Consider the following 23,457-nt stretch of genomic DNA (forward strand, 5'->3'; position numbering starts at 1 on the left):
GTGAATTAATGTCTCCCTAAATGGCCTGGGACACAAATTCTGTTCCTTCATTGCCAAGGTTATATTACGTTCCTGTTTGGTACCTCCAGTGGCTCCCCTCCCATGGTGGTCTGAAATCCAGAGCCATTCCTAAACAGACCACCCCCAAATGCACTGTGCTCTCCATCCACCTTTCCAGCCTCTTCTCTCCACAAATTCCCAGCTGCCAGGTATTCCAAAGCTTCTGTGCTTTTCTGTTTTTCTCTGCCTCAATGGTCTTCTGTGTTTTCTCCCTGAAACTCTTCCTCCCTAGAGCCTTGTCATCTTTTCTGTGACGCTTTCACTCCCCTCCCCGGCCCCCAGCTGAATGTTTGCTTCTCTAGATCACTTAGCACAACGTCCTGCACTTTAGGAAAAAGTGTGTCCCCTAGATTGAGAGCTCTCCAGGGCCTTTCTTTGTTACCAAGGCCTCTGCGGGCCTATCATTTGGTAACCCCTCCATAAATGATTACATAATTATAAAAAAAACTTTGTTGTCATGGTAGGCAATGGCAAAACTATTGCTTTTAGCTCAAAACTCAGGAACTAAAAAGCAACATTTGCTAGAACAATAGGGTTTGTTTTTTTTTTTTTGGTATCCAATTGGAATGATAATGGAATCGTAGAAAAAGAGGAAAGTGGTAATTAAAACAGTAGAGAGCATGGCTGTACCTTATTGTTTGATATAATTTCTTTTTATACTCTTTGGATTGATATTCCATGCTTCTTGGATATTAATAGTCTCTTATATTTTCTCTTAAGAGCAAATTACTCAGATGGAAAGCTGAAAGCTCCTCCTAAACCATGTGCAGGCAATCAGGGGACCCAGATCACAGTAAGTATCACACAAGGAATATGAATTTTTGAAAAAGAGCTTTGTAGAAATTCTGACATAAAGAATAAAATTGTCTCTGAGTTTTCAAAGTAATAATAAAATGAATCTTTGCTAGTTAATAGAAACAAAGACATTTCTCTCTAAACAACAGGACTGATTATGGCTTTAATGGCATGGCAGCCTGTGTGCACTCCCTCCATCTTTTTCAAAGGCTGGGAGATTCTTTCACTGGGATGGCAGAAATGAGTGCAAGGTAGTTGGCATTGAAATGACCTTTAAACTTGGCTCCAGAAGACGTGAGTTAGAGTCTCAGCCTGGTCACTCAGTGGTTATGTGTCCAGAGGCAAGTTGTTTAGTTTCCCTTTATCTTACTTCTCCCATCTCTCAAATGGAATAAAGTATATCTGCCCACTTAGTGTTTTGATAATATGGTTGTATCATTAATCAGAAAAAGTCTAGTATGCTGCCTTATTTCTATGGTGCCATGTTTGGTCTCCTCCCATTGTGTGATCCTACAAAGCATCCCACTGTCATGATATGCATCGCACCCCTCATACCTCCAGCCCCAGCTAGAACACATGAAGGCTGTAAACCCTTGCCTTGATAAGATGGGATAAGACGGGCAGGAGGCAGAAGTGAATGTTAAGTGCATGTTAAGACAGATCCAGTACACAGATTAACCAGGGTGTGATTTCCAAGAAGCCCAAATGATCTCAGACATTTTTATAAGAACTCTTAGTTCAGAAAATATTCTTAGATGTCATGTGATAATATAATTATTGGTAAATTTACATGTTTGCCCCCACTGAATCGCGTACTATCCTGGGTAAGACTGTGCTTTATTGGTCTTTGTATTCCCAGCACAGAGCAAAGAGCCTGACCTAAAGATAGCCCTCAGTACCTATTTGAGAAATCAGTTAATGAATATGGGAAGCAGGAAAAATATCCTTTATTTCCTTTGTTAAGGCTAACTTATCTCTTGTCCTCTCCCCCAATCAGTGCTTTGAACTGTACTGTTGATAAGTATAGTTGGATTCTCTGCTAGCCAGCTTTAGGTAGACAGCTTGGGTCTTTATTTCCATGTATTTCTGTGAATTTACAAGAGAAAATCAATTTCATTTCAGGTGGAGGACCTTTTTTACAACATATCCACGAGGAGGAAAGCTTTAAAAAATGCAAGTGAAGAGTATGGGAAAATTTTGGAAGTTGTTGGCAGGTACAGTCCAAAGTCTGAGAGTGGTTCTTTGCCATCTCTCACTGAAGGAATGTGTGCTGGTGCTTAATCTAAGAACGGTTGGTGAGCTAGGTGGAAAACAACACATTGTATTCTAGCATATGGATTGTTTCTGGTCAAGCTTTAGTCGCCAGTTCTGGGCTTCCTCTCATCTCCCTGGGAGAGCAGTTGGTCTCTCCATTGGCAGGTGTTCTGTGGTGGAAAGCAAAACAGATGGACTCCCAACTAACTTGAACCCAAAAGAAATTTATTGGAAGGCTAAGAGTGGCAAGAAATGTCAGCACCTGCTCCGTGGAGAGGATGAAAACCAGGCTGGCTTTGGGGATTAGATAGTAGCCCTGCTACAGTTGTTTTCATTCTTTCCTGACTCTACTCAAGAGTCTGTTTCCTGGAAGAGTGCATCTGATTGGCATGGCTTGGGTCCCCCCGTCATGTGCCTCTTTTCTATGGGGAGATTCCCTGATTGGCAGTCTCAGATATTAGGTGGAATGGGGAAGAGGTAGTTTCCCAAAGGAAGACTAGGGCCTGTTAAAAGAAGGAGAAAGGGTTCAGGGCCAGTGAAAATAACATTATGTCCACTGTTCAGTGGATCCAGCATGGGCTCTCTAAGCCTACACATCCTGGAGTGGTAGCAGAGATCTATTAACTATTTTTCAGTATTTCTGAAAACTCCAAAATGAATAAAACGTTTGCTCCTTATAAAGTGGAACAGACTTCTACATTAAGTTTCTTTGCTTTTCCTTGGAGTTGTATAAAGCAGTATCAGAATATTAATTATCTCTTAAAATAAAGGAGTTCTAGTTGGCTTTTTTGGTACTAGGCATAGTCAAGTGAATTCATAATTGTTAGCTGAATGAATGCATTTTGCTAGACACAGCCCTTCAGTTCATGGGGCCCATGAGGGAGGAGTAATAAATAAATAATAATCAACTGAGAAAAGACTGGAAGATGCTGAAACAGGGCCTGGGGCCAAAAAAGAAGTGGGTAAGGAGCGGGTGTCTTGAGGGGCTCTGAGAGAGAATAGAAGAGTTCAGGAGTTGTAAAGCGTAGGTTCTTGAGATGCAAGCTGCACCTAGTGGGTTTGTGAAAGTAAAACAGTAGGCAAGGGAGAGATTGTATTGAAATATCATTAAGTCTAGCCAGAAGTAAAAAAGCAAAAAACTGTTTTTGTTTGATTCTGCCACATTTAGCATTGCTATCTCCATTAAGTCTGTGTTGGCTTATTTTCCTGTGGGTAAAATATGATATATGGAGATATTCCTGACTGTCTATCTTTGTTTAAATCATGTCACCCCAACAATTTATTTAACCAATAGGGAGTTCTGTGTTATATTGTGCTTTTGGCCACTCTGCTTACTGTTTTGTTGTCTTTTCTTTGACAGGTATTCAATACACAATTCAGGCATTAGTTTCTCAGTTAAAAAAGTAAGTGGTTGGTTTATAAGGGATGGTTTGTATTTAAGAAAAGGGATTTTTTTTTTAATAGTTCACCTGAGGAGATAAGATTAGGATGTTTCATTCACAACTGTGAGTATTTTCTGCTCTGTTTATCAGCAAGGTGAGACCGTGGCTGACGTTAGGACACTGCCCAATGCCACAACGGTGGACAATATTCGCTCCATCTTTGGAAATGCTGTCAGCCGGTATGTTGATAATTCATATTTTGAAAAATCTGTGTTCCACGTCTTGGTTTACCATTTAGGAATTTTGGAATCTGTCAAAGTAACCCTGCCTGAAGAGTTTGCTTTAATGAAATAAGCAGGCCATATTTCCGTGCTCCAGATTTGTTCATGGAGTCATGATTTCAGGGAAACCCACACTTCTTGGGTGCATGTTATCTCCCAGATGCTCCGGCTGTAAATCAGTGTGTTCTCTCTAGCCTCGGTCTTCAGAATAATCACAAGGTTGTAGAATTCTTTCATCTTCCAGTGCTTTGTCTTTTCCTAATACTTCCCATATCATCAGTTTGAGATTTCACTCATTATGGCTCGACATTTATTAATTACCTCTCACATTCTAGGCTTTGTGCCAGAAGTTAAGGATGTAAAGACCGATAAAATACTCCCTATCCTTAAAGACTTACCCATCTGGTGGCAAGCATATTTCTAAGTTACCAAATCTTCATTGTCAGGAAAAGCCTCAGAGGGAACCTGTGGTATAGATTGCTCACAGCATTCCTTACGAGGCAAAACCCACCACTTCCATCACAGAGTCCTAGCTAAGTCTCAGGACTCTGCAGAGCCCAAAGTGCCCATGCCGTAATCTGAGGGGAAGAATACTAAGGCCCCTCTACCTGCCAGGCATGGCCTGGATGCAGGGCATATGCAGATGGAGAAGACAGCCCCTGGCTTTCTTTTTTGCAGAAATCCTAGAAGTAGCGGTAGTCCCAGAGCCCAGTTTTCTACTTCAAAGGACAAATTACTCATTTCTTTGAGCAAAACCAAGTTCCTAACTAGGTAACAGTCAATTTGCTTTTAATTACCCTCTTTGCTAATTGTTAATGAATTAAGTTTTTTAAACTGTGTTCCCAGAGCAGAGAGAGAACACTATTGTATAAGGAAACTTGTAAGAGCTTCTTTATTATTTAAGGACTCAGAATTAGTCATTATGAATTTCCTAGGGACTATAAGAGATTAGAAATCACACAGAGCAGCTGTTCCCAAAGGGTGTTTCCAGAAAAACAGCCTCTTGAGACATTTTTGGGAAGAAAGGGTTTGCTGGTTTATGTGAGAAACACTGCAAGCTGTATTTTCTGCTCAGAGACTCTGTAAACATTAACTGCTTAACAGTCTTCCACCACATGTTCAACAGATGCTTAATGAATGCTTACTGTTTGCCGGGTACTGTGCTGACAAATACAGTAGGACGTAAAGCAGAAGTGCTCTTGCCCTCAGAGGACGCCTTTTCAGTTGGAAAGACACGTGAAATAATTATGCCACTCATTAGTGGTTGTGCTAGATGTCTCAAAGGAAAAATACAAAGCACAACAGGAGAATCTCTGAGAGTCAGCGGGGAGGGATAGTCAGAGAAAGCTCTTCGAAGGAGTAAGCCCAGACCTAGAAGGGATAGGAGGAATTACCTAGCTGTCAGTAGGAGCTTTCCAGGCACGGGGACCCACGCTTAGGAAGATCCTCACACAGAGACGAGTGTGGCTTATGTGAGAACCACCTTTCACCCATTAACCTCACCTCCCCATAAGTACAGCCCTGAGGACACCACACTGGAGCCCCGTTTTGGTGCTGTTCAGACAGTAAGGGATTCAGTAGAAATGAGTCCTTTTGGAATTTCATCTTTGGGGTTGAGTTCCTAAGGTACACAAAAGTTTCAGTGAAATAAGGTCTCAGAGCTTGGATTTGTTATTATGTCCCAGCAGTCCGAGTAGTGCTTGGCTTAGAACAGAAGTGCTTGAAAACAGTGATAGGGTGAGTAAGTGGGTAGGTGGAGGAACAGCCAGATGGATGGATGGGTGGGCCCAGAGGACCTCATCAAACCAAGTCTCAGGAGTCCTTATTTGGCAGGATTAGTTTACGAAGGAGCTCTGAGTTTTCCAAGTGAATCTTTATACTGTTTGAATTTTCCATTAAAGACCCTCAAAATTTCTCTTTTTCAACCAGAGAACTGATAGAAGTTGGGTGTGAGGATAAAACCCTGGCCTTCAAAATGAATGGTTACATATCCAATGCAAATTACTCAGTGAAGAAGTGCATCTTCTTACTCTTCATCAACCGTAAGTGAGAAAGAACCATGTGGGGAAGTCTGTCCACAGGGAAGTTTATGGGACCGTGGAAAAATTCCGAATCATAGGCTTGATTCCACACAGGGCACCCTCAGGCTGAAGTGTGGCTTGATTAGGAAGCCTTTATAATTTCTAGGCTAAGTCTACTCAGCCCTCTGAAATATGCTCATTGCTGGGGGGCCACTGGCAGAGTGTGGCTGTTGCCTCTGGGAGAGGGTATCACAGACCCTTGTGAGCCTGAACAGCTTCCTTCCCTGCTGGCCTCAGAGCCTTCCAAGCAGGCCCCAGGCAGATGTTTCTTCTCATATTAGAGTCAGTGTTTGAATTGCCCAGCAGGACACCGGGAGAGGGTCCCTTGGGTATAGGCAGTGTCATTAGTAAAGAAATGGAATGTTAAGCCCCTTGGGGTTCTTCTTTTTAAAGAAAGTTATTTATGATGTAATGAACAGTACTAGAAATCAGGGAGGAAATTAACTGAAGGAATTTGGATTTTTGTCAGATTCCTCTCTGGTCTTTATCTCTCTGCAGGCATATTGTTTACATGATTGCTGCTTGTTGAGTAAATACTATTTTGCCTTCTGTTTCTTTTTACTTAATTGCTTATAGTATGGTTTAGAAAGAGTGTGACAGGGAGCCACAATGGGTCTGATTTCATTTTAATTTTCCAGACAGAAATGCATCATTCACCTTGCCATTACATTTTCATCATATAAATTCATTGCCTTTGTTGTTCAAAGCACTTCGTAATTATTTTATAGTTTTTTGGCTTGCTATTGAAAATGGCAGATTTCCCTGTTGCATTTATAATGATAGCCAGCCAGAAGTGTCCCAGATTATCCTTGTTTTATAGCTGTTTCCAGGCCATATAGAAACAGGGAAAGGGGAGTTAATATTTTATAGACACATCCTGTTAAACTGATGTATATTATATTAGTAGGGTTTTTTAACTACCTCATTAAGAGGGACTTAAGCCTGATCTCTAATAAAGCTGGCTTTAATCAAGGCTCAGAGATGTTTTTCCCTTGTTTTTCTAACCTTGAAGAATACCGCTTTGTGACACATGTGTTGGCGATAGAATAAGTGAGCAGAAATCAGTGTAAGCGGAGCCCATGTGTGTGCTGCTGGCGAGCTCCTTACCCAACGGGTTCAGCATCAGCGTTCTCGAGTCTGCTCACTGCACCAAGTTCCCAGCAGCATGGAGGCCAGACTCTGGAGTGTGTCATCTGGTTCTCTCCATGGCATGTGCTCTAGCTCAGGTGGTGGGAAAAGGAACACTCCTTTGGCATGTCTCCAGCCCAGAAATCACAGTAGAGGGGCTCTGACTGTTCCCTTGTCAGGTGCCCACACCTGCTCCAGGCCTGTGTGCTCCAGGCATGTGTCACCAAGCACAGCACCCTTGTTGTAGGGGGGCCCTCGGAGGAGCTAAAACCATGGGGCATATACCCTTGGCTACACCAGCCAACCCAGGAAAACGGACCACCGACAGGTCATCTGTCCAGGGAGAAGGGAGGGCTCAATTTTCTGAAAATAGATTTTCCTCTGATTTTTGTCTTACCTCCCCCAGCTTTGAGTGTTTTCCCACCCCCTTCAGCCCTGTCCCATTCCTAAATTACCTTAAATATGAAGTGTCTGGAAAACTCTTTCCTTTTTTTTTTCTTTTTGAAGGTTTTATTTATTTATTTGACAGAGAGAGAGTGTGTACAAGTATGGGGAGCAGCAGACAGAGGGAGAGGGAGAAGCAGGCTTCCCACCAAGCAGGGAGCCCAATGCAGGACTCGATCCCAGGACCCTAGGATCATGACCTGAGCTGAAGGCAGATGCCCAACTGAGCCACCCAGGAGCCTCTGGAAAACTCTTTCTTACTCTCATTGCTCAGCTGGGATACCCCACTGTTGAACCCACCCCCACCCTGGGCAGAGTTAGTTGCTCCATCAGCACACATCCATTCAGCACACACACCTCTGGGGTGCTTACCAGAACTGGAACTGGAGTGCATGTAGTCACCAGCGTATTGTCCCCCAGCCCATGGCATATGTGATAGGCAGCCAGGGAGTATGTGCTGCATGAAAAGTCTAAGCTGACGGCGCGCTGCCCACCATGCCCTGCAAGGGCAAAGGGAGTTCTCCCAGGCTGACTGAGGGAAGGGAAGCGGGGAGGCAGAACGTAGTGTGCTCCCGTGTTCCTGTGACTGGGCTGAGAGGAGAGAGCCCGAAGCCCAGAGCCAGATGCTCATGGATAGCGACACATTAAGAGAGACCTCTCTTTCCTAGGGTCTGCTATGGATGTTGCTCCAGAAGTGTTTCTGCTGAGTGATTGCAGTCATGGTATGAATGTGCGCCTGTTACCTCTCCCTTCAGGACAGTTTTGAGCTGGTTACTTTCTTTTTATTTTCTAGATCGTCTGGTAGAGTCAACTTCTTTAAGAAAAGCCATTGAAACAGTGTATGCCGCATATTTGCCCAAAAACACACACCCATTCCTGTACCTCAGGTAAGGCTGCAGGGCTCCTCAGCCGAGACTCAGAGACTCACAAGGAACGAATTCTGTCCAGCTGTCCTCTTTGAAAGAGATGGACTTGCTCATGGCTCCAGCAGAGCAAATCCCATCACCGCTGGCAGGATGGTGAAGGATGTTCTGTCCTTTCTCACAGGTGAGGGGCACAGTTTCCCTTCACTTACTCACTCATGCAGCAGTCTCCCTGAGGGCCTCCTATGTACCAGTCACCTTGCTGGTGAAACAATGGTGAATAACAGCTGTTGCCCCTGAACCAGCCAGAAGCTGCCCCCTCCCTGGCAGAGAAGCCCCTTGCCCCTCCATGGTCCCTCCAGCGCCCCCTCCTGCCACAGATTTCACCGTGTGGTCATGGAGCAGGCAGTGAAGGGTGAATGTGGAGCCGAGGCAGTTAGATGATGGCTGGCACGGCCTCTAAGCTGACTTTTACATTACATTTTGATGATAGAACCTTTTCCCACGTGTATTCTTATTTTGATCCTCATAACATTGAAAGTAGGTAGGGAATAGGTTCATGGTTACAGATGAGAAAACCCATCCAGAGGGGTTAAGTAGCTTACCCCAGGTCACGCACTAAGAAATTCTACTAGTTCTGGAATGATGGTAACAGCTGACGTGGAATAAACTTGCCAGGTACTCACAGCGTGTTTTGCATGAATTTAAGCCCTACCACATGTTTTATCCACCTTATAGAGGGGGAGACTGAAGCAAAGGAAGATGATGTCACTGACCCCAGGTTGCACAGCTTCAGAATCCAGGTCACTCAGACTTGACCCTGAAGTTTTGACCACTGTGTCATTTGAACCCCCACAAGCCTGCTGGTGAGAATTGTTTTCCCCGCTCCCCACCACTCAACGTAGTTGTGTGCTTTTCTTCCTTCTAGTTTAGAGATCAGCCCCCAGAACGTGGACGTCAACGTGCACCCCACAAAGCACGAAGTTCACTTCCTGCATGAGGACAGCATCCTGGAGCGGGTGCAGCAGCACATTGAGAGTAAGCTCCTGGGCTCCAACTCCTCCAGAATGTACTTCACCCAGGTGAGGGTGCTGTCTGTCCAGCTCTGGCTCTGGTGCTTTCACCTTCACCTAAAAATGTGGCCCGTCAGATTCAAGAGCCCAGAGTTCTGCTTGTTGCTTTAGGACTGACTTTCCAAGGATTACCTGAAAGTTTTCCTTTAGTACTATCTCCATTTTTGAAGCTAACCGTGAAATCATCCTGTTGTCCCTGGGCCTGGAGTCAGGAGGCTCACGGTTTCACTCTGCCTGCATCTAGGCCCATAGACTGGCTTCTCGGGAAAACAAGCTGTCTGAAACAGAATAGGGCACCACTTCCGTGCATCTGTCTTGCCTGGGGATGTTCAGGAGGAGGCCGAGCCCACATTCACAGGGCAGAGGGAGGCAGTGGGACAGTGGGAGGAGCAGGGCCTTGCATGTTAGACAGGCCTGGGTTACCACCACGTGACCCACCTTCCCCGGTCTCCATGTTTCCCTCAGTGAGGGCTGAAGTGGTCATCCTCACCTCTGAGGGTGGGGACAAGCAGGAGGCAGAAGTGTTTGATGCAGGGCCTGGCACCATCCACCTTATCAGAATTACCCAGGTTCTAAGTGCTTATGATTCTAAGCTACTCCCAGCTCTCCGGGGCCTCACGTTGCCCATCTGTAAAATAAATGGGTGGATAATGCGATCTGCAGTGTCCCATCCCAGTTCTGACATGACGTGATACTCAGCAGCACATGGTGCAGGTGTGCTCAGAAGCACACCAAATCCCAGAACTGTGGAGACAGAAACATTCCCCTTCCCCACCCTCTTACCCCCTTGAAAACAAGAGCCGGTGGGGACGGGGGTGGTGCGCAGATGGGTACCTGGGTGGCTCAGTTGGTTAAGCATCTGACTCTGAATTTCAGCTTAGGTCATGGTCTCAAGGTTGTGGGGTTGAGCCCCGCATCAGGTTCTACAATGGGCCTGAAGCCTGCTTGAGATTCTCTCTCTCTGTCTCCCTCTGCCCCTCCTCCTCCCATTAAAAAAAAAAGAAGAAGAAGAAGAAGAAAAGAAATGGAAGCACTGGATCCTGCAAGCAGAGAGTGGGCTTCTGGGAGCCTACTTTAAAAAGAAAACTTTTTAAGTTCACGAGGCAGTTTATGCTTCCCACAGGAACCTTCACAGAAACCCCTTGCTGGGGGTGGCATGGGCACAAAGTAGTTAGAGTGGATGCCTTAGCGGCAGCCCTGCCACCTCTGGAGCCTGGGCAGAGACTGGGCAGTGAGTGCCCGAGGGTCGCTGCTGAAGCCACTTGTATGTGGCAGGTGGGCAGAAGGAAGTGCTCGCTGGGAGCCAGCCCTCAGTCTTCCCCTGGTGCCACAGGAGGCTCGAGTCAGCAGAGGTGATGGGTGCACAGACCTGTGCGGTGCCGGTGGTTGAGATGAGGACACACGTGCTGTAGGGCTGGTGGGCCCGGCTCTCAGAGCAGTGTGTGATACCCAGGAGGTGCGCAGTCACTGGGAGTTCGGTTCCTTTCTGTTGCTGCTGCTTGTCCTCTGCCTCCCCACAGATGTGCACTGAGACCCCCGCTGTGGGCGAGACCCTGTTGGGTACCTGCCTTCACGGAGGCGCTCCTGGTCTCTTGGGGAATACATCCCATGAGAGAGAGGTAAAGAGGGACCTGGGGGGGATCAGGGGAGGGCTCCTATCCTGGACTTTGGCAGTCAGGAAAGAAAGGGAAGGGATGCGGAGGCTGGGACTCCAGGGCTGGGTACGAATGAGATGGGCAAAGGGAACAAGGCACGAAAAGAGTGTTTCTGGCAGAGGAAGCAGTGAGGAGAAGGCCTGAGGGGTGAGAGGGACAGGAAGACGTGTGCTTGAGGGTCTGAAAGTTCCATGCGGTGGGTCCAGTGTTTACCCTGGCTGCCCTCAGGATCACTGGGGAAACAGAAAGCACCCTTGCCTGGGCCTTCTCCAAACCAAGAAATCAGTCTTGGGGTGGGGGGGCGGCATCAGTAGTTTTAGAGTTTTCCCAGGTGCTTTCATGTGCAGATGGGGGGAGGCCTGTGTGTGGGCCCGGTGGGGGGTGGGGGGGGAGCTGGCCCTGGAGAGAGGAGGCTGCAGGGGTCCCAGCCCTGATGACACTTCTGTCAGCATGTTAAGGAGCTTACGCTTTGGTGTGACAGGAATCCACAAGATCCAGTGTGCCCTTTATGAAGAATCCTGTGGTCACATTGGGGCAAGGATGGCCGAGGCGTATGGTGGAGGCCCCGCGGCTATCTGGGAGAACAAGGACAGGTCTGGGCAGAGGAGGTAACTCCACTCACAGATGGTTAAAGATCTGGAACTGCCCGGAACTGGGAAAGGTGTGGCTGGCGGGGAGCGGGGCCGGGGCGGGGTGGGGGGACAGGCTGAAAGTGTGAGGTGAAAACGAGGAGCACATTGTCTGGGCCAGAGTGGTTATCCCTTGCTCTGTCCTAACTGAGATCGAAAGAAAGAGCTTTGCTGGAGGTCCTGGAGTGTGTGCCATACTGGGTAAAGAACTTCTTGCCTTCCTCCTTGTCTTATTTTGCACAAGTCAGATTCATTTAGTTAGCTTACATTGTCTTTCCCCATAGAATTCTGCATAGTCCTAACCCGTGTGTCTTCAGAAGGAAGGTGGGTTTCTGAATCAGGCGCCCCCCCCCCCAACCCCACGCTAGTCGGTATAGTGGCACAAGCCTTGGAGCATTGCTGTGGGTGGCAGGGTTCAAACTCAGAGCTGTCACCACTCCTCTGGGGGCATCAGAATACCTTCTCTCCCACTCCCCACCTGTGTCTTGCACCACACTGCCCAGGGCCTATGGCATAAGCCCTGGTTTGTGGTGAAGCCATTCAGTATGGAAATCGGGAAGCCCAGGGCCTCCTGGGGTTTATTGCTACTCTGTCCTGTTGGACAAGGTGTTTCACTTTTCTGGACTTTAAAATGACCATCTGCAAAGTAGTTCTGTTAATTTCTGCTCCTGTGGCTATGGCACAGGCGAATGAAGCAAATACAGTGTTGACCTTTACATAGTGCAGGGCTTGGGGCACTGACCCTCTGGACAGTCAAAAATCTGAACTCTACAAAACTTTGACTTCTGTTAGCCTACTGTTGTTCAGAAGCCTTACTGGTAACATAAACTGTTGACTAACATGTATTTTGTGACTGTGTTATATACTGTATTTTTATAATAAAGTATTCTAGGAAAAACTGTTGACTAAGAAAATCATAAGGAAGAGAAAATACATTTTACAGCACTGTATTATTAAAATTCTGCGTGTAAGTGGACCCACAGCGTTCAAGTCTGCTTTGTTCAAGGGTCAACTATATAAACTTCATTTGCCTCTGTACACTGGAAGGATTTTACATTTTCCACAAAGGGAGGTTTCTCCTTTTTGAACAGTTTTGCTACTCTGTTTAACTTTTTATTATTTAGCTAATTATTGAATATTTCTAAGTACACATAAAAGTAGATATTACACCAATAATCCATGTACCTGTCACCCAGCTTCAGCAACCATTATCATTTTGCCATATTTGTTTTCTCTTTCCCTTTCTCACTTGGTGGTAGGGAAAAGAGTGGTGGTTTTTTTAGTTTGTTTTTGTTTCTTTTTTTTTTTTAATATTTTATTCATTTATTTGACAGAGAGAGATCACAAGCAGGCAGAGAGGCAGACAGAGAGAGAGGAGGAAGCAGGCTCCCCACCGAGCAGAGAGCCCAATGCAGGGTTCGATCCCAGGACCTGAGATCATGACCTGAGCTGAAGGCAGAGGCTTTAACCCACTGAGCCACCCAGGCACCCGTTTTTTACTTTTTTTTAAATTTAACTTCAATTATCCAACATATGATGCATCATTCATTTTTTGATGTAATGGTCAGTGATTCATTAGTTGCATAGAACACCCGTTGCTCATCACATCCCGTGCCCTCCTCAGTGCCGTCACCAGTTACCCCATCCCCCCTCCCACTTCCCTTTCTGCAACCCTCAGTTTGTTTCCTGGAGTCCAGAGTCTCTCATGGTTTGTCTCCCTCTCTGATTTCTTCCCATTCAGTTTTCCTTCCCTTCCGTTGTGGTCCTCTGCACTATTCCTTACAGTCCACATGTGAGTGAAACCATGTGATAATTGCCTTTCTCTGATCGATTCATTTCACTGAGCATAATCTCCAGTTCCATCCATGTTGATGTAAATGGTAGGTATTCATCCTTTCTGACGGCTGAGTAATATTCCATTGTGCATATGAACCACATCTTCGTTATCCATTCATCTGTTGAAGGGCATCTCAGCTCCTTCCACAGTTTGGTTATTGTAAACATTGCTGCTATGTATATTGGGATGCATGTGTCCCATTTTTTCATTGCATATGGATCTTTGGGGTAGATACCCAGTACTGTAGCTGCTGGATCTTAGGGAAGTTCTCTTTTTAACTTCTTTTTTGTTTGTTTGTTTAAAGAATTGATACTAAGGGTTTTTTTTTTTTTAAGATTTTATTTATTTATTTGACGGATAGAGATCACAAGTAGACAGAGAGGCAGGCAGAGAGAGAGAGGAGGAAGCAGGCTCCCTGCTGAACAGAGAGCCCGATGTGGGGCTCGATCCCAGGACCTTGGGATCCTGACCTGAGCCAAAGGCAGAGGCTTTAACCCACTGAGCCACCCAGGCGCCCCTCTTTTTAACTTCTTGAAGAACATCCATACTGGTTTTTGAGTGGCTGTACCAGCTTGCATTCCCACCAACAGTGTAAGAGGGTTCCCCTTTCTCCGCATCCTCACCAACATTTGTTGTTCCCTGTCTTCATTTTAGCCATTCTAATGGTGTGAAAAACTCATTGTGGTTTTGATTTGTATTTCCCTGATGGCAAGTGATGTGAAGTATGCTTGCTTTTCAAAAGATTTATTTATTTTAGAGAGAGAGAGCGTGCACAAACGGGAGGAGCAGTGAAAGGGAGAGAGAATCTCAAGCAGACTCTGCACTGAGCACGGAGCCGGATGGGGGCTCGATCCCACGACCCTGAGATCATGACCTGAGCTGAAGCCAAGAGTCAGATGCTTAACTGACTCAGCCACCCAGGCACCTGAAGGGAAGAGAATATTTTAAATTGCATTTCAGGCATTTACTTTTTTTTCCCTAGTATTTTATGCGTTTTAAAATATTTTTTCCTTGTATAATTACAATGTCTTTTTTTATACATAACAAAATTAATAATATCATTTAATATCTAGTCCATATTCAAATGTCCCAACTGTCCAAAAAAGATCCTTTTATAAAGTAGCTTCATTCAAATATGTATTAGGTTAAGTTCCATTCCCCATATTTAGATGTTGTCTTTTAAATCTCTTTTAAATCTGTATTCTTTTTTGTTGTTCCTTTTGGCTTATTCTGAAGGCTTCCTGTGGAAAAATGCACATTTCTGTTTGGCTGATTGTTTCTTCTTAGTATCATTTAACTTGTTCTAATCCTCCACATTTCCTGTAAACTGGGAATTCCTATGAACTGGCATGATTACGTTCAGATTTGTGAATGAGATTTCTGTGTGAGAATTCTTTTTTTTTTTTTTAAGGTTTTATTTATTTATTTGACAGACAGAGATCACAAGTAGGCAGAGAGGCAGGCAGAGAGAGAGAAGGAGGCAGTCTCCCTGCTGAGTGGAGAGCCCGATGTGGGGCTCGATCCCAGCAGCCTGGGATCATGACCCGAGCTGAAGGCAGAGGCTTTAATCCACTGAGCCACCCAGGCGCCCCTGTGTGAGAATTCTTGATAGATGATGCCATGTACTTTCTGTCACGCCCCAGCAGGAGGCGCATACTTACTTGTTATGTCATTTTGGTGATAAGGCTCATCTGTGGGTTTAGCTAGTAACAGCCTGTTTCCCTCATTGTCAAGTTCCCCAGGAATATTTAGCTTAATGGTTTCACCATTCATTGACAACCATTACCTGAATCAGTTATTTCAGTAAGATTGCAAGATTATGATTTTCTGATTCTGTCATTTTTTCTGTTAATTCATTATAATTTTTCTGTATACAATAACTTTCCCTCATTTGTTAGAGCTTTTTGTTTATCCTGAAATACAGTTCACACTAGAAAGTAAGGGTAAATGCTGAGTTCTGTCACTTTAATTATGAGTTTGCAAAGGAATGTTTTCGTGTCCTAGTGATCTCCAGTGATGTTTAATGACTTTGTCCTCTCCATCTTTCTCTTTCCCTCCCCATCTTTTTCTTTTTCTCTTAATATTTTATGATAGCTGTTAACAAAGCAATACAATTTAGTTAATTACAGTCGTTTTTCTCTTGGATCCTCAAATTATCCCATCTTAGACCAACAAACCCCTTCAAACTGGTGCTCTTGTCCTTTTGACTCAATTCCATTAGTCTTTGATGGTTTCCTTGTTTCTGGCAAGAAAAGATGTTGTAGGCTTTCCCAGCCCAGGCACTGGAATTGACCATTTCTCAAGGAACTCTGGTTTATTTTAGTGGGGATGGTATTTAGAGACTAAAATCTGGGATTGGGGGTCCTTATTCCTGCTGAGTGGTCATTGGCTTTAGGCCTTTCCAGTGGACAGAGTTAGGAAATGTGTATATCTAAAAACAGACAAAACAGTGGCTGCCACAAGCTGGTGGGGAGGGGAGAATGGTGAGTTACCGTTTCATAGGTACAAAGTTTCAGTTTGGGACATTGAAAAAGTTCTAGAGATAGATAGTGGTGATGGTTGTCTAATGATGTGATGTACTTAATGCCACAGAGCTGTATGCTTGAAAATGGTTAAGTGATAAATTTTATGTATATTTTACTTCAAGAAAAAATGAAATAAATTACTTCAATAAAAAGATGAAATCCTCTTATGCCAGCAAAAAAAAAAAGCAGACAAAAATATGAGAACTTTGCGCTAATATTCCCCATTTCAAAACAATTTTAAAATTATAGGGATTATTCTGAATTTTTGTATTTTTACGGTGTATCTTTTAAACTTCAAGTTTTAGTCAGAATTGTTTCTATATTAATACTTCGGTGATGATGATTAAACCTGGTTCTAGTTTCTTTCTCCAATGTTGCTCCACTTTGCAATCTGGACTCCGCCCCCCCCCCCCCCGCCCCATTTAAAGATTTTATTTTTTTAACTATTCTCTACAATCATTGTGGAGCTTGGACTTAACAACCCCAAGATCGAGAGTCACTTGCTCTGCACATTGAGCCAGCCAGGTGCCCCTGGGACCTGGACTTATTGGTTTCATATTCTGAATCGTCCCACTGCTGCCTTCTTTTTTTCCTTCTTCCCAGATGGATTCTACTTTATTGAAACATATAAGAAGGGTTCAGCAAAAACGTAAAGTGAATCTATATCATGTAAATGCCGTTGAGCTTGAAGAATCACAGTGGCTAGGAATCTTATTTAAAAAATTTTTTTTAACCCATTACCTTCTTTTTTGACATAGACTTTACTACCAGGTCTTGCTGGCCCCTCCGGGGAGGTGGTTAAATCCACAACAGGTGTGACCCCCTCATCTGCTTCTGGAAGTGGCGACAAGGTCTATGCCCACCAGATGGTCCGCACAGATTCACGGGAACAGAAGCTCGATGCCTTTCTGCAACCCATGAGCAAGGCACTGTCCAGTCAGCCTCAGGCCATTGTTCCAGAAGACAGGACCGATGCTTCCAGTGGCAGGCCTGGACAGCAAGATGAGGAAATGCTTGAACTCCCAGAGCCTGCTCAAGCATCTGCCACAAATCAGGGCACAGAGGAAGATGCAACAGAGGGGACTTCAGAAATATCAGAGAGGAGAGGGCCCCCTTCCAGCCCGGGCAACCCCAGGTATGGACTTGGCGGGGAGTGCAGCCTTCCTCTGCTATTCTTTCCTGAAACCACCTCTGGCTTGACTTGGCATGAACCACCTGCTGCTTCTCTCTGCCTGACCTGCCCTGCCTCCAGTGGGACATTGCTCTGCCTTATGCGCTGTCTGCCTTTGACCATGGCTTGAGAGTCCCCCACTTAGTGGCCTTTGAGATATCTTAAAAGTCCATGGTTCCAAATGCGAGTTAAACACACATCAGAAAAAAAGTAAGATTTATCTTTTATTTTTAGTAGGGTATTTTGATAACACCTCAATAGCAGAGGTGGCTAGAGAGAACCCTAAAATATCCAGAGGATTCTCCCTCATCCCACTCAAAGCTGCTTCCACTCCTCTCAGGAACAACACATTTCTTGGTTCAATTTATGAAGGCCCTAAGACCCGGGGGCTGGCTGTGAGAGTGGGAGAAGGTGGATGGCAGCAGTGCCTGTCCTTTCCCTGCCTTCCCCCGGACACTCTCCACAGGGTGTCAGGGGCACAGCGCCGAGCCAGGGAGCCCAGGCCGATGCTCCTTCCCCAGCAGGCTTGGGGTGAAGGCGTTCGCCCAGGACTTCTCTTCTGCACGGCAACTGGCCCCCAAACCCCAGGACTGAGTGGCCATCGGGGTTTGGACGAGTTACTTGACTCCAGTTTGGTCATTGCCAAGTCAGTCTAGCAAGACGACGCATAGGGTTGTCTCCAGGGAATCCTCAAGGGTGCTGCAACCTGTGAGGGAGCCCAGTCTGTGCCAGAAGTTTCACATACACGATCTCATTTCATGCAGGGCAGGGTTACGTGTCTCTGTCACCAGGGGAGGTAACACCACTAGCTCTTCACCATACAGCAGTCAAAAGAAATCTCTGACATCAGAAATGAGATTGTATCACTCCTCAGCTGAAAACCAGTGTTTCCCCTGCACTTGGGTGCACCTGCCGTGTCCCCCCTTTACCCCCCACTTTCCCTCTCCTGTAGGGTGCTCATCCACACTGCTTTGTGGCTGGCCTGAACTGCCTGAGCTCCCCCACTTTGTTCTCCCTGTGCTCAGGGCCTCGGAAGACTGCCTCACACATCCCCTCTTGCCAGAGGCCCTCTCACTGCCCCATCAAGCTGATAACTTGTTTACTTTTCTTCTTAGCATTTTCTGCTGCTTCAAATGATCCTTCTGCTGTGGCTTTCTGACTCCCCAGCTGGAAAGTAAGCATGGCGGCGGCCGGCACCTTGTCTCTCTGGTGCGTGGTCACATGCAGCTGGCACTATAACTGATGGAGGACTGAACGAGCAGGATATGGTGGGCGTATACGCGCAGGGCCCTGCAGCTGCACAGGGCAGGTGACTCCAGAGTCCTGCTGTGCACAGAGGCTGGCTGCTGGGGGCTCAGGGTCATCCAGTCTGTGGGGTGCCAGAGAACAGACTGATCTTGCTGGTCTGCTGCCCACACAAGGACCCCACCCCAGATGTGCAGAGCCAGCACGAGACACTGCTCCCCTTTCCAAAATGCAATACACAAAATTTGGCTGACTTAAAACCAGTTTTCAAGGATAGTCATGATCTGCAGCTCCTTCATTACAGAAAGAGGCCCCGGGAAAGCTCTGATGTAGAAATGGCGGAAGATGATTCCCGAAAGGAAATGACAGCAGCGTGTACCCCTCGGCGGAGGATCATCAACCTCACCAGTGTGCTGAGCCTCCAGGAAGAAATTAACGCACGGGGACATGAGAGTACGTAAGTGCCAATGTCTGTTGGGGCCTATGGGCCAGAACTGCTAAGGTCAAGTTTTAGCAAATGCAGAGAGTGTTGACGGTAGGGTGGCCCCTCCGGCGTGCCAAGCACACCTCCCTTCCCTCACCCGCAGGAGCAGCTGCTGAAAGACGATTTTCAACTGGGAGGGAAGGGGAAAAAGTATTCTCTGGTTTTAATTATAATTGATCGGTATTCTCACTGAACCCTAACAGCCAGAGTAAAAGAGTCATCTACATAATCTTGAGTTTGTTTTTTAGCTGAAAGTGCTATGATACAAGATTCTAATCTGTGGCCTGAGTGGGGCATACTCTCTCTAAAGCATGCAGGCTTTGCAGGGCCCCGAGTGGATATCCTGGCACTACCACTTCCACTGTGTGACCTTGGATTTGTGACTTAATGCTGGCTGTGCCACAATTCTTCCTCATCTCTAATGGGATTAATTTTACCCTTGAAAATGATTGTGCTGATTGGAGATAAAACATAAAACACTTGTTTACAGAGTAAGGAGGCAATAGATATTTTTATATGCAGAAGACAAAGCCATAAATCAATATCACTCCTCAGAAAGAGCTTTTCAGAATACTTGCATATAGAGCTCCGCGTTGGTCCCTGTCACTTCAAAACCAGCTAACATGGTTTTAGGAATTAAAGGGAGTTAATCATGGCCCCAGCTGAGCAGGGATGGAGGAGTAAGTAGAACAATGGCTTGGCCCAAAGAGCCATCCGCACCAGAGGAGTCAGACAGTTGTGCTCCAAGTGTACACGGCACAGCTCCAGGCTCCAGACGGCAGCTCTGCACTTGAGTCTACACGGTTTAGTCACGGCCTTTCCACGTTTCAGCTCTAACACATTTCCTGATTAAAATAGTTATGTTCCAGCACCGTGTCTTGAAATACAACAACCTAGATTAGCCTATAAAGTCCTGAGCAGCCACGGAGCAGGTTAGCACTTTTCACACTAATCCTCCACCTTCTTTTTTTTTTTTTTTTTTTTTAAGATTTTATTGAGGGAGAGAGAGTGTGTGTGCACAAGCTGGGAGAGGGGGAATGGGGGAGGGAGAAGAAGACTCCCCACTGAGCAGGGAGCCCAGTGCGGGGCTCCATGTGGGGCTCAATGTGGGGATCTGTCCCAGGACCCAGAGACTGTGACCTGAGCCAAAGGCAGGTGCTTAACCAACTGTGAGCCTCCCAGGTGCCCCAATCTGTTATGACTCAGTGGCTGGCCCCTTACAGTTTTCTCTGTCCCAGTCACCCCTTGTTTGAACGAATTCAGGAAGGCCTCAGTTTGCCTTTCCTTGTTCCTTCTCTCTTTTCTCGGCACTCTAGGCCTTTGTCCGCACGTGGGCAAAGCCGTAGGTGTCTCTACACGTGGGAGGAGTAAAAGCTTTCTGTAACTGAGGTCTTGCCAGTCATGGAAGTAGCTGCCAGTTGGCCTCTGATTTTGGTTTCCACAAAGGTTTGGTCCAGTTGGTCTTTACTTCCGTTTATTGGCTTTCAAGCTGGGAGCTTTTAAAAGCATTTGAAACAATGTAAATGAGGTGGGCTGTTCCTTGATTTATTTAGCAGGCTTGCTCACAGTAGTTTCAGTTGACAGCCTCCCTCAGATTTGGAATTTACTGAGTCTTCCTTTAGGGTTTGTATCCCTTATGTAAAATAGGCTACTTGAAGTTAGAGTTTGGAGAAATTTCTCTCTAGTTGTGCACTATTTCCAGTGCAGTGTCAAGCACACCTGTGTCAGGTTGGATCAGCGTCCATTGCTGAGGCCCAGGTGATGACTCTAAATGTTCCCAAACTGTGTGTTTGTACATGTTGTCCCATTTAATTCTAGAATAGCCCTGTGAGGGAGGCAGGGCAGCTCTGTTAGCTGTTTTGAAGTTGAGGACACGGAGTGGAAGATGGAGAGGACGGGAGAGGACAGATGAGTTGGAACATCCCAGCAATCAGAAACGGGCCCAGGACACACGTCACCAAGGGCGGGTGGTGACTGGCATGGCTTGCACACGAGGTGGCTGGCCCAGGACTCGGGCTAAACAAACTGGCTGCCTGCGTGGGCAGGTGCCCCTTGGGATAGGATCCCCGCCCCAAGGCTGGTGTTTTAGGCGTGTCAGGTCTCACAGAAGGCGTAGTGTCTGTGACATGGGAACAGAGTGAGCCAGATGGGCTGTGCGGCGCTCCTGCCAGCTACCCCATTCCCTCCCTAGCAGGACTTTGTTCACTGTTTTGGGGCCTGGCCTATGGCACAATAGCACTGCTGAAGGCTTCACTGGGCCCTCATGATGAGCATCTGAGAACACATGTGTGCTTCGGAAGCCCAGGCCTCCATGTCCGTGGGCTGGGGCTCCTGCCCGCTGCCATGTACCTCATGTCCGTGGCCCCAGGTGGGGGAGGCTGCTTTTCTTCAGAATGAAGGCTATGTAGGGAGTGCCCTGAAGCCCCGATTTGGTGAGGTGGGCCACTTGCCTTAACAGACCAACGGCCTGGCTGCTCCCCACAGGGGCTCATTGTGCCCCCAGCCCAGGAGAGAAGTAAGGGAAGCTCTTCTGGTACCAAAGTTCCTTGTTGTGCTCATTTCTGTGACTGTTCGATTAGTGTGTTGTCCGTGCAGGGATCGTTTCTGGCACTGCGTTGCCCTCGCTGTCCACAGAGGGCCTGGCAGGTGGACTCAGCAGGTATTTGCTGAGGCAGTGTGTACGTGACTAAGAGGAGCCGCCTGGGAGGTGACTCCCTTTTTTATTTAAATTTTATGTTTTTATATTTTTTAATTAACATGTAATGTATTATTAGCCCCAGGGGTACAGGTCTGTGAATCGCCACGTTTACACACTTCACAGCACTCACCGTAGCACAAACCTTCCCCAGTGTCCATAACCCCACCACCCTCTCCCTACCCCCTTCCCCCTGGCAACCCTCAGTTTGTTTTTTGAGATTAAGAGTCTCTTCTGATTTGTCTCCCTCCCAATCCCATCTTGTTACATTTATTCCTTTTTCCTACCCCCCAAACCCCTCATGTTGCCTCTCAACTTCCTCATATCAGGGAGATCATATAATTGTCTTTCTCTGATTGACTTATTTCACTAAGCATAATACCCTCTAGTTCCATCCATATTATGGCAAATGGCAAGATTTCATTTCTTTTGATGGCTGCATAGTATTCCATTGTGTATATATATACCATTTCTTTTTTATCCATTCATCTGTTGATGGACATCTGGGTTCTTTACATAGTTTGGTTATTCTGGACATTGCTGCTATAAACATTTGGGTGCGTGTACCCCTTTGGATCACTACATTTGTATCCTTAGGGTAAACACACAGTAGTGCGATTGCTGGGTCATAGGGTAGCTCTGTTTTCAACTTTTTGAGGAACCTCCATGCTGTTCTCCAGAGTGGTTGCACCAGCTTACATTCCCGCCAATAGTGTAGGAGGGTTTCCCTTTCTCCGCATCCTCGCCAGCATCTCATTTCCTGAATTGTTAATTTTAGCCATTCTAACTGGTGTGAGGTGGTATCTCATTGTGGTTTTGATTTGTATTTCCCTGATGCCGAGTGATGTGGAGCACTTTTTCATGTGTGTGTTGGCCATCTGGTTGTCGTCTTTGCAGAAATGTCTGTTCATGTCCTCTGCCCATTTCTTGATTGGATTATTTGTTCTTTGGGTGTTGAGTTTGGTAAGTTCTTTATAGATTTTGGATACTAGCCCTTTATCTGATACGTTGTTTGCAAATGTCTTCTCCCATTCTGTCAGTTGTCTTTTGGTTTTGTTAACTGTTTCCTTTGCTGTGCAAAAGCTTTTGTTGATGAAGTCCCAATAGTTCATTTTTGCCCTTGCTTCCCTCGCCTTTGGTGATCTTCCTAGGAAGAAGTTGCTGTGGCTGAGGTTGAAGAGGTTGTTGCCTGTGTTCTCCTTGAGGATTTTGATGGATTCCTTTCTCACATTGAGGTCCTTCATCCATTTTGAGTCTATTTGTGTGTGGTGTAAGGAAATGGTCCAGTTTCATTTTTCTGTATGTGGCTGTCCAATTTTCCCAACACCATTTGGAAAAGACCAGAAAAGGTCTTTTCTGGTTCCATATAAATTTTAGGATTATTTGTTCCATTTCTTTGAAAAAAATGGATGGGATTTTAATAGGGATTGCATTAAATGTGGAGATTGTTTTAGGTAGCATAGACATTTTCACAATATTTGTTCTTCCAATCCGTGAGCATGGAACACTTTGCCATTTCTTTGTGTCTTCCTCAATTTCTTTCATGAGTACTTTATAGTTTTCTGAGTATAGATTCTTTGCCTCTTTGGTTAGGTTTATTCCTAGGTATCTTATTGTTTTGGGTGCAATTGTAAATGGGATTGACTCCTTAATTTCTCTTTCTTATGACTTGTTGGTGTAAAGAAATGCAACTGATTTCTGTGCATTGATTTCATATCCTGACACTTTACTGAATTCCTGTACAAGTTCTAGCAGATTTGGAGTGGAGTCTTTTGGGTTTTCCAGATATAGTATCATATCATCTGCAAAGAGTGATAGTTTGACTTCTTCTTTGCCGGTTTGGATGCCTTTAATT

At 45.8% G+C, this 23,457-nt stretch overlaps 1 protein-coding gene across 9 annotated transcripts in view; it reads left to right on the forward strand.

Moving 5' to 3' along the window:
- The window catches only part of LOC111159091 (mutL homolog 1), a 49,576-nt gene that overhangs the window by 9,421 nt on the left and 16,698 nt on the right, over positions 1-23,457 (forward strand). For 7 of the 9 annotated variants that reach the window (XM_022521481.1, XM_022521482.1, XM_022521485.1 and 4 more), the window contains 9 exons: positions 781-853; positions 1,978-2,069; positions 3,470-3,512; positions 3,642-3,730; positions 5,702-5,814; positions 8,219-8,312; positions 9,217-9,370; positions 16,766-17,142; positions 18,728-18,876. In XM_022521481.1, coding sequence (XP_022377189.1) covers positions 781-853; positions 1,978-2,069; positions 3,470-3,512; positions 3,642-3,730; positions 5,702-5,814; positions 8,219-8,312; positions 9,217-9,370; positions 16,766-17,142; positions 18,728-18,876 — 1,184 coding nt within the window. Of the gene's footprint in view, positions 1-780; positions 854-1,977; positions 2,070-3,469; positions 3,513-3,641; positions 3,731-5,701; positions 5,815-8,218; positions 8,313-9,216; positions 9,371-10,344; positions 10,981-13,495; positions 13,526-16,765; positions 17,143-18,727; positions 18,877-23,457 lie in introns of those variants that run through there. The other 2 variants (XM_022521488.1, XM_022521489.1) reach the window with 2 other exon arrangements.

The sequence above is a fragment of the Enhydra lutris genome, unplaced genomic scaffold, assembly GCF_002288905.1.
Source record: "Enhydra lutris kenyoni isolate GAN:26980312 unplaced genomic scaffold, ASM228890v2 scaffoldscaffold66, whole genome shotgun sequence".
In the NCBI taxonomy this organism is placed as follows: Eukaryota; Metazoa; Chordata; class Mammalia; order Carnivora; family Mustelidae; genus Enhydra; species Enhydra lutris.